Raw genomic sequence first — 11398 nt, 5'->3', positions numbered from 1 at the left:
ATACCTCATCATGTTCCATTATATTTATTGAGATAGTCAAAATGTGCTATGAGTGAAGAAAAACATATTATCAAAGGTGTTGGAGACAGAGGGTTCTCGCTATAAAGGCCTTTCCTTATGCACCTAGTTAACTTGGCTGTTAGCAATTACTTCAACAGGGTACTGAAAAACATAACTCAGTCAATTGTGGCACAATTATGTTTTCCCTTGGAAATTTGGCTTGCCACCTCAACTTTAATGCACATTACCAAGGCAATTGGTTGCGTGGGAAAATGCTACAAGTTTGGCAACCCGTTGTGATCATTGATGGATGTTTTCATGAGGGATAGAATCGCTTGTGTAGCCCCTATTATCAACACGGCCCTTATGCACATCCCCTACCCATGTCAACATGGCCCTCATACATTACCCCTTGTATTCAACACATGTCAATATGGCCCACATACATTGCCCCTTGTATTCAACCCATGTCAATATGGCCCTCATGCACACCCCCTTTATTCAGCCCATGTCAAGGGTCATAGAAAAAATAAAAGAATAACAGTATTTGCATGGACAAGATTTCTAGAAAAAATAAAAGAATAACAGAATATTTGCATGGACAAGATTTCTAGAAAAAAAGAAAAGAATAATAGAATATTTGGGACAAAAGCTATCTAGCTCGTGTCAACACAACCCTTTCAATGCAATCTTCCTTCTCAATTTTGGGATAGGATGGAAGGCTCATAACTCAAGCTTATTTTGCCACAATATAGCATGTTTGTTGCATTAACACTCATCAATTGATTGAGTAGCATCAAATGTTATTATTTTCCCATCTTGTTCCTTTTGCACCTCATGGCATGCACAAGTTCCACCACCTTATCTGCATACTTTTCACCATCTTATTGTGCTTCCCACCATTTGCTTAATATATTTGCTTGCAAAGTTAGAAGAAAAGAGGCACACATCTATATTGTAGCGGCCATTCATCAAAAACCCTTAAAAAATTAGTTGCTAAGATTTCCTTTCGCACCACAACCCCCACCCTGGACATTGCACTAAATTGTTCCAAGCCATTTAGGTGGCTCTTGGGAATGGGGTTGTACAAATAGCTAGTTGAATCAATGAAATACAAGTCTCAAAAAACATTGTAACATGAGAGAGAGAGAGAGAGAGAGAGAGAGAGAGAGAGAGAGAGAATCAACTACTATAACTATGTCCCTCACATGCTTACATATGAAAGCTTGGTGAAACTTGACCATGGATAATGCAACTTCGTTCATAAAAATACTTCAATTTTGTTAAAGGGGACATTTCTTCATTCCCTACACTAGTAGAAAACGAACTTAACAGTAAGCATTTGAAATTGTTGGATGCATAACAGGAAGTTACACATGCCCCATGAGCGAGGAACATGTTTTAAATGCTTATGGATACATATATGGCTGTACAAAGAGTTGACACACCTCTTCTCACAGTTATGAGAGTACAGAAACAGGACCTGTGATAGCTGAGCAATGGCTTTTTTATCGCGCTGATTGCTTTTATCGAAGGACTGCTTGATGAAACAATGTTGTATGAATATGTTAAGAACCACACTGATGTAGTGCTGGTGAATTAATTTGCCTGTAGATTAGTTAGAATGGTTTGCCATGTTCTTTTAATCAACTTGCATGTGGATGGTCGAGCTGATCAGAACAAAAACTAGCTTTCAATGCTCGACATGAATTTATAAGACCAGTAGTGAACTAAATTTAACCAAGGTTCAAAAACTAGATAAGCAAGATTTATCCTATCTACACCTGAACTCTGACTAGATGATAGGAACAAAGCTAGTGGTATGCCAAGGGGTCTGAAAATACTAGTGTTCACAAACTTTCTCACCAGCGCCAATCTACTAGCTCAGTTTTACATTACCCATCAGCTATTCACTCCTTTCCTCTCTCTCTCTCCTTTGCACCAGCTTGTGTAGTGTCTCGTACAAACTTACGGTTTTCAGGTTTTAAGCTTATAAATGTAAACAACATTTCAGGGTATTTTAAATTTTTCAGAATACAAGTTTACATGTCTAATCCCAGATGACAGAAAAGTAACAATTTTAGGTCTACTTTAATTTCCATATTCTAGGTGGTAGCTCATGACCAAGGCATAAAATATTGTTTCCATCTTAAAGCATTTATTTAGGGATAAGAAGGAAAGAAGCTAGTCACCCCCTGATTAACGATACAAGTTCACCAAAAAATCAACTTGCAATTACATGCAGCACCAAACATAAATTAAATTTCACTTAACCAAGTACATAAAATATAAAGCAAAACAGTGTAGGCCCTAAACATAGGCATTGGGCGTTCCATCTAAGTCATTTCTTTAAGAGATTAAGAGGAAGCTAGTCACCCCTTGATTGCCAGTACAGGTACACCACAGAATTAACTTGCAATTCCATGGAGTGCTGAAATTTACCAGCACAGAACATAAATTAAGTTTTCTTCATCCATGGCTCCCTCCACCTCTAGCAAAGGGTGGAATAAAGTGTGTTGGGGTAAAATCATGGCAATATTAGCCAATGAGGTGATAGCTCAAGTGGTGAAGGTGTTTGACTAGGATCAAGAGGTAGCATTGCCTACGGGCTGATAATTAAACCCCCCCTTGGCTCGAGAATGCTAAATCCCTCCAGCCACTGAGGCCGTTGGGCCAAAGGCTAGTCAGAAAAGAAAAGAAAATGCATGGCAATATTTAAAAAACGAAAATATAATAAAAAGCACCACAAATTGCAGTAACTCATAGCAGAATAGGCATTGAACATGGGAGCATCAAGACATGGGAGTGTCAAAAGGGAGCAGCAGGAGCCCAAAATTGGAGCAATACTCCAGAATGTGAGTGGATGAAAGATGTGCATCACTATTGCCTGTACTAAAGTAAAGACATAGCAGCCTACATAAATTCAGAGGGTCACTCATCCACACGTGTATATAAAAGAAATGTACTTCTGTATGTATGCATGTGTCTGTACATGTATGCGAACCGACCTAACAGGAAAAACAAAGAAGGGCTTCTAGCATCAAACCTCTGCAAGCTAGCCGATAACAGGCGAATCACATTGATTTCCACATCAGCTATTATCAAAAAACAATGCTCCCCAACCGAGCAGAACATGAGATCTCCTGTTGCAGGCCAAGCACTACAGAAGTCTCTTGAGAGAATACCTACAGAAGTTCAAGCCCTCGACTTCCAAGTGTTCTACCCTATCACAAATATGGAGAAAGCTGATGTGTGCAAGCTTCATTCCTAAAGTGCATGCACACATCGCAGACAAGCATTAAAGATGAAATATACAAGCATTCCAACATAATATCCAATGTATGTATATCAGATCACTTGTGCCTATCCTGTCCAAGGCAAACTTCAGGAAAATAGAAATTTCAACATAAAAATCTGCATGCATACCAGACCTCAATACCAGAGAACTGGAGAGAGGAAGAAGCAAGAAGCTTAAAAGCAGTCAGACTCCTTTCAACCCCACATTAGAACACTTCATGACACTGGCAGTTTAGTAGCGATATGGACCTGCATCGTAACCTTGATTCCTTGCATAAAGCATGCCTGACTCATATGCTGAGTTCCTATATGAATATGAAGAGTTATGGTATCCTCCTTCACCTCTAAAGCAGTCAGACTCCTTTCAACCCCACATTAGAACACTTCATGACAACGGCAGTTTAGTAGCGATATGGACCTGCATCGTAACCTTGATTCCTTGCATGAAGCATGCCTGACTCATATGCTGAGTTCCTATATGAATATGAAGAGTTATGGTATCCTCCTTCACCTCTAAAGGAGCCATAGCCTCCCCCAAGTCCATCATTCCTATCAGCTGAGCCGACACCATAGCCAACCTGCTCACGGGCACTGTTATTAAAGCCACCAGACATTGGTCCTCCCATATCATAATTGTAGTACTTTGGAACTGATTGTGGCTGCTGCTGCTGCTGGTATTGTTGCTGCCTAAACTGTGCCTCCTGCCTCAAAAACTCTTCCCGATGCTTTCCTTGTTGTGCTCTAAGTGATACCATCTTCTGTTGATACTGTTCTTGGATGTCTCTCATGGACTGCCAGAACCATAAAATATAAGATTAGTGCTTCTTCAAGCTTTGGAAGAAAAACAGCATCAGTTAACCTTTTAAAGAGTTTAACCTCACGATGCCTGGCATTCTCCTTGTCCTCAGCATCATTTAGCTCCTTGGTAAGCTGCACTGTCTCCAGAACAAATTTGTGTTCAAGTGCTTCAAGGGTCTGGGACACGGAGTGCTGATCATATCCCGCCTCAATTTCTGGGCCATGATCTTCCGCTTTAAAACTCAAAATCCCTTTTTGATTTGCTCTATCTACGAAAAGGCAAATAAGGCCACAAACAAATTTAAAAGAGTTACAATGTACAGTCAACGAATATTCAAGAAATTACAACAAACAAATGACAGTCCTTACACCTTTATGCCTGTATGATGAAGCCTCCAGAAAAGAGCCATTCTGATTCCCTGCCTCCCAATGGCACCTTGCTTCCAGCTCACTCATCTGCTCAATGTTGCTGTGTTGGCCATCACCATAATAAGGAGCAACTTGTCCAGAATATGGTTGCATACTTGCGTCATGATGCGATTGCTGACTGGCAATGTGCTGCATTTGTACTGCAACCAATGGATTCACATTGGGCCCACGGTTGTGTGATCGAGGCGACCTGTATGAATTTTGTGGCTTCTGATCGTGCTGCACGTGATCGAGCAGTTTCTTCACTGCATCCACAGCTTTTCCAATCATCACTCGGTTGTTGCCTGAAATTCGGACAAAAAAGGATCCATTTCCAGCTGCTAGATTGTCCTCCAATTTCAGCCGACATCCTGTATCCTTCTCAATCCCCTGTACAGTGGCACCAGCTGTTCCTATGATTCTTGGTTTCAACCTTTTATCTTTTACAGGAATCTTCTCCACAATTTCACTTTGCTTGCGGTTAACTCCCAAAGTTGAAGGACAACCCTGCCAATGTGCAGGTATACAAGGAACTTGTCATAAATGATAGCAGACTTTTGCAAGTGTTTATCTCTACTTGCAGAGGTGTATACCATTCAGGAAAAAAAGACAGGAAAAAGTAGAGTTTTGGGCCAATTCTTGCACTTCTAGCATATCCAACAACTTCATCACATCTCGAAGCCACAGCCCAACATCACTCGCATAATATAGAATGATCTTTGATTTTAATAAGAAAAGGTATCTCCCGATTCTTGCACTTCTAGCATATCCAACAACTTCATCACATCTTGAAGCCACAGCCCAACATCATTAGTATAATATAGAATGATCTTTGAATTTAATAAGAAAATGTATCTCATCACAAAATGCAATATCCACAGCTTGAGTAAGTAAGAAAGCACGCAAACTGGCCCTTTCTATTCAAATCCTCTACAAGCTCAATTCCTTGTATTACGCAATGGATAGAGACATAGCAGCAGAGACTACAAGAACAACCAGCAACACTTGAAGTATGCAAGGATCCTTGGACTTCGCTAGAGGTTTCCTGCAAAACAGTAACCGCTGAGCTTGAAAAAAAAAGGCTTATATTGGGGCTCCAAGTGGGTCTGAAAGGCACTGCCAAGCTGAGATTGTCTCCATAAATTGAGAAGTCATCCATACATGGGCATGGAGTGAATTTCATAGAGCACCATTGCAAACGTTCAAACAATCCCAATTCCCATTAGAGTGACCGTACATGTCCTACTCAAAACTGCTCCTGCATGGAGGATTCCCAATTCCCATTAATAAAGCGGCTGTACATGTCCTCCCACTCAAACTGCTACAGTTAATGCTACTGTATGGAGGTTTTGGGTACCTCTCTCTCTCTCTCTCTCTCTCTCTCTCTCTCTCTCATATATATATATATATATATATATATATATATATATATATATATCGATATCCATTATATCCTACAAACATTTCAGGTTCCCAAACATAACTTGGACCCTTTGTTGACAGTATGTAGGCCACATAGACATCCAGACTCCAGCAGCTAAGCCCATAAGCCTTTCCAGTAATTCACACCATACTTTACTTAACTGTAAAACAATCATTGGAACTGAGGCTAGTACCAGTTAGCCATCACAACATTGTTCAATACTTGATATTTAAAAGACATTGCAGCTCTAGCAAATAGCCCTGCTAAAGGAAGTCTCATCTGCACTACTATTACAAAGTATGGAGGAACATCATTGAGCAGTGCATTAGAAATTATGGCTGACTATATAACACTCGCACCTCCCAAATTGTGTACACAGAAGATGCAACCTTTAGTCAGCCCAGGCACTCTACAAAAGACCAATGATCATCCTTCTTTAATTGTTGACAAGATGGTCTGACTCTGCGAAATTGCCAGTGAGACCATACTTCTGGACTAGAATATGTGTACAAGGTAAGGGCCAGGATCCCTGCGCACACATCCTTGCCTACTACTGATTCCAAATCTACTCTATTAATAAGGAGCAGTTGAGTTCAGTGATTACCTGAAAGGTTTCAAACATACCTGAGAAAAATGACCATACTCGCCACAAATGCGGCAAATGAGCTCCTCTTCTTTTTTTTTCTTCCAATTTCTCTCTATGGCTTTGGCTTTGGCCTCCCATACTTTGGCTTCCCTGCTTGTGAAATCAGTGGGAACTGCATTGGGATCAAGGGGAACATCATCCTCGTCGGGTTCACCCGCACTTGCCTCTGTAATTGACCTCTTCTTCAAACTGGGGTTATCTCGAGCACTTTCATTGGCATGCCTCACAGGCCCCGTGTACTCTTTCCCATAAACCTCCTTAAACCATTCCTCATCTCTTTCATCATCCTTTGATTCAGCCATTGATGATTAAAATACAAAAAGACTGTTTCCTAACTTTCAAGAACTACTTGTGACTCGAGATTTGCAGAGGCACCAGTAATGCTACACGGCTGCCTCACTACTTTTCAACGTGTGCTGTCGATCCTTATAGAACAAATAAAGCACGTTACCCAAGAAGGCACTAATGCTTTGGAAATTCCAGTTAACTGAGACGAGTAGCTTGAGTAAAAGTATAGTCCAGGAACACTGCAGCTTTACTTACCTTAATTATTCATCCTAAGCTTAGCAGCATCACATCCAAGATTGGCATTGCAAACCTGAACCACAAGCAAGAAGGCTTGCTTTCATGGGAGTTTCTTCTCAAACTTTAAAGCAGAAAGCCCACACAAATGCACCAAAATGTGGAGTAAAACAATGCTACTTAACATTCAATTTTAGAATGCCAACGAGCCAGCTGCCACTGTCAAATTCATATCGGACTTTTCTTCTGATAAATTGATGAATAAGACAATACTTTTAAAAAACGACAGGTTAAACAAACGTACATAGGATCAACTTCTGGGACAAGCGGGCTTAAGAGGGTTCTTTCCCACGAATGCATTAATGGACTAAAACCATGCATGCAGCTAACTGCAAGCATGGCCCTGTTGGCTCGAAACATAATACTAATGTCATTGTGTCTTATAATGAAGCTAGAGATTGACAGCCCAGAGAGCGAGAGAGACAGACAGACAGACAGAGAGAGAGATACAGACACAGCCAGACAGACAGAGAGAGAGAGAGAGAGAGCACATCAGTCTAAAGGGCAACGCCTTGGAAGAACACATGCATGCCAGCCAGAGGCAAAGCATTCGCTGACAAGAAAAAACACCAACGTTCACACCTTGAGAGTCGAATGGAACTTCAGAGAAGTAAGAGACAATGAGGTGTTGCGTCATGCTGTGCCTTTTTGTTGATGGTACACGACCACAACTATCTCCGTATCAAGTACTGATCCTCCGTAGAGCTTATCAAGCTCTGACCAATTCCTACCCTGGCATTGTTGTAAACATAACCTTCTTGGCAGTGTCTTGCCCAATGCAGGTGTTATGATAATACCTCCGTAGAGCTTATCAAGCTCTGACCATAAACAGCCCAGACCCAATTCCTACCCTGGCTTTGTTGTAAACATAACCTTCTTGGCAGTGTCTTGCCCAAATGCAGGTGTTATAATATTATCATACTGAAAAAGCACTATCAGAAATGCAAGAAAAGCAAGGGAACAAAACGAGTCAATTTGTCGACAATCCTTTCATGCTACCCGAACAACACAATAAAAAAACAAATTTGATTTTTCTAAACACTGCTGCAAAGCCTTACAAACCTGCAACCATCTACACAACCTAATCACCTGCGAACTCAAACGTTTCCAGAAGATTAGGCTCTGCAGATCAGCCATTTGTAAGCTTCCCTACCAGTCTACAAACCCTAGCCACCAGCAACCTGTAAACCCTGTACATCTGCAAACCCTAACAACCTGTAAAATTTATTTGCGAGTGCTAGCCAATGTAATTCATTGGACAATACATGATAAAGAGAGCACGTGAAGGAGAGAGCTTGCGCTAAAGTTGAGCAGAAGGGCACCTTTCGATTCGATGTCGAAAATCCGCGTTGAAGATGATGAAGATGAGCTCTGCAGCGTCGAAGGAGTAGATGAGGAGACAACAACGCAGAACACGAGCAGCAGCAACGCACGCCAAGAATAGAGGAGCTGACCCCTTAACCCTAATATTTGGTGGAAGGCCTAAATTAATCCTGGTTGTTAATTACGTTAATTAACGTAATTTGCACATTCATCCTTTTTTTTTAAAATGCGAGAGCATTGTACTGAATTTCAGATGTCTCTTCTTCAAAATTGATGGTTTTGATGAAATAATATAGCAAGTTTTTTTTTTACATTTTAGTGTAATTTTTGATAGGCATTATAAAATTTTGCAAGTATTTTACATCCAAAATGCTCAAAAATGGGCGTGACACCCCATCAAAAAACAACTATGGTTCCATTCTCAAGAAGCTCATATGTTGATCTATCATCATAGATATCCTTCATGCTATAGATGGCTTTTCATCACCCCCTTCCCACTAACCATGATGGCTGGGAAATAATAGGGGTACATCCTTTCCCTACTTGTAACAGCTCTTGGTCCCTCCCCCACGCCCCCCAAAAACCTATCACCCTTCTTCATGAGCTCACTCACCACATAAGATTCCAACCCCCTCTCACCTTCAACCACGCTTTCATGACCCCACTTCTTCCAACCCATGGCTTGATTCCCATCATGAGGATTCATTAGATTGATAATCTCGACATGCCTCACTTGCTTTTTGCCCTAAGTGCTCTTCTAGCATACTTCTCTTACTTTTGAGTGTCTCCTTTGCCAAAAAAAACAAAAAAAAACTTTTTAATCTTCTCTTCCCTTTTTGTCTTTGAGCCATCTACATTTGCTAATAGTAGATGTGAGGGGAAAGATGATAAGAGGCCTATGTGGAGAGGGTAGAGGGGTGGTTAGTATAGGTGGTGCATTGGTCACTATGGCATATAAAGGACCCTACCTACAGATTGCATGCAACAAATCTAAGTAGTGAACATTCATACATTAAAGAAAGAGACATGAATAGGATCAAGATGAACAAGTGAACACATCATTGACTGGTTGTATAGGCCCGTGAAATTGTCAATGGGGTAGCTTTCTAAGATGGCCAGTTTGTGGGGTCTTGAATAGCAAGAACAATTAATAGTTACAAATGTAGGATGCATATAACAATTATTAGTTAGAAACGCATGATGCCACACAACCCTTTATACAACCTTACAACATTTACCTCCTTCCAATATTCCCTACTCCTATATAACTTTACAAGGTTTACCTCCCTCCACCTTCTTCTAGAATATTCCCTACTCCTATATAACCTTAATCTTTACAACCAAGCTTAGCAAGGTTGTGGTGCATTCACACCACACTCGTTGACCAAAGACTTCAGATGACATCCATCCCCCCCTTGGAAGATTTTGTCCCCGAAATAAGGAAACGGGATCAAGATTAACCTATTTTAAAAGGCAAAGATGTACAGAGCAAGGTGTTAGACTAAGCAACACTTTGTCTTGCACCAGTAACATTGTGGGTGCTCCTTTGTAAAGTCCTCTGGAATATATTACAGTGGGTGCTCCTTTGTAAAGTCAAAGATTTCCACTAGAATATTTGCTCCTTTGTAATATGCCAAGCCTACCTCTAGAATATATTAAATAATTTCCTCTTCATCCTTAAGTGGTAGTTCAAAAATCACTCATGTCTCGCATACATTTTCACATTAGAGACATGAACACATTACATATACTAGAGTTAGGAGGTAGTTACACTTGGTAAGAAATTTCTACTCACTACCTTGTAGGGCCTGTAGTACCTTTGTGGTAGATTTTTATAGGTGTTACTTTTAAATGAAGCATCCATGAACTCATGCATTTTCAAAAACACATGTAATCACCTCCTTCCTTGAGTTCCAAATGCCTACTAGGCTTGTCTGCATTTTCCTTGGATCAAGACTTGTCTACATTTTCCTCCATATTGGACCGAGACTTCAACATGTTGTACTTGCTATGTTTCAATATAGCCTACATCTTTTCTTTTCATCCTTGGCATAAGGATTGTCCTTGTCCTCATGGAAGACCATTGAACTTTGTTAGAATGCTTGGTAATGCTAGGTGAAGCCACTTATCCCAAGTTGATTGGGTGAGCTCATTATGTGTCAAAACACAAGTGTCTTAGTTATTCCTAGATATCTATTGATTTTCTCACTGTGCTCTTTAGACTAGGGGGTTGTGAGATAAGGAGTACTAGGAGTGAGTTTGGTGAGTGAGTTCATTGTGCTTGGCTTTAAACAAACTCCTCCAAAACTGTCCCCATGAACTTTGAGCTCCTATCATTCATCGCAATTTGTTATGGCATCCCATGCAACTTGAAGGCGCTTTTCCATGAGTTGTTATGCCATGATTAGGACTAAATATTAAACTTTTGTTGGTCATGAAATGGGTTGATTTAGCCAATATGTCCACTACCACATATAAGGCTATACCATCCCCTTATTATAGGTGGCAATGTGTGTTATTTTGCCTTTAGGAATGGGTCAGTAAACCAACATGTTGAATTTATTTTACCAATATGAATCCATAGCAATGTGTGTCAGTAAACCAATAGATTGAAGTTTGGAAACCTTACATGGATTCATATACCAATTAGCCAATGTGTGTCAGTAAACCAATAGATTGAAGTTTGGAAACCTTACATGGATTCATATACCAATTAGCCATGTGTGTCAATTTACCTTCAAAATGGGTCAGTAAACCAGCAGGTTGAAGTTTGAAACCCTTATTCTACTAGCGTGGTAAACACCTTGACACAAAGCTATAGGTGTCCTTGCACATCCACTTCCATGAGAAGTTATGGTTGAGCTTGTTATAGGCCTTGAAAACCTCTAGATGCCATGCCATGGGTGAGCCATGGGTGCAAA

General features: G+C 40.5%; 1 protein-coding gene across 2 annotated transcripts; it reads right to left on the bottom strand.

The window, feature by feature from the left end:
* Positions 1 to 3063: 3063 nt before the first annotated feature.
* Positions 3064 to 8631, bottom strand: LOC147613694 (uncharacterized). 2 transcript variants are annotated; one of them, XM_086781663.1, is made up of 6 exons: positions 8477 to 8631; positions 7116 to 7170; positions 6551 to 6997; positions 4467 to 5010; positions 4174 to 4364; positions 3064 to 4088 (listed from the first exon to the last, which is right to left on the bottom strand). In XM_086781663.1, exons 3-6 carry the CDS (start codon positions 6872 to 6874, stop codon positions 3699 to 3701), a joined length of 1449 nt encoding a protein of 482 aa, XP_086637789.1. In that variant the 5' UTR covers positions 6875 to 6997; positions 7116 to 7170; positions 8477 to 8631; the 3' UTR covers positions 3064 to 3698. The 2 variants fall into 2 exon arrangements, with proteins under 2 accessions (XP_086637789.1, XP_086637790.1); XM_086781664.1 differs by having other exon boundaries at positions 6551 to 6988.
* Positions 8632 to 11398: the final 2767 nt, after the last annotated feature.

This window comes from Cibotium barometz, chromosome 43, assembly GCF_041138505.1.
Source record: "Cibotium barometz isolate CiBa-2024 chromosome 43, ASM4113850v1, whole genome shotgun sequence".
NCBI lineage: Eukaryota > Viridiplantae > Streptophyta > Polypodiopsida > Cyatheales > Cibotiaceae > Cibotium > Cibotium barometz.
The sequence above is the reverse complement of the archived record's forward strand: the minus strand, read 5'-3'. Positions and strand labels throughout refer to the sequence as shown.

Excerpts from the sequence above, each read along its gene's own strand:
- LOC147613694 (XM_086781663.1), bottom strand. The coding sequence starts at position 6,874 with ATGGCTGAATCAAAGGATGATGAAAGAGATGAGGAATGGTTTAAGGAG. Across the intron at positions 5,011-6,550 it reads AGTATGGTCATTTTTCTCAG|GGTTGTCCTTCAACTTTGGG; the intron begins GTATGTTTGAAA and ends GCACATTGGCAG. Across the intron at positions 4,089-4,173 it reads AGAATGCCAGGCATCGTGAG|TCCATGAGAGACATCCAAGA; the intron begins GTTAAACTCTTT and ends TGGTTCTGGCAG.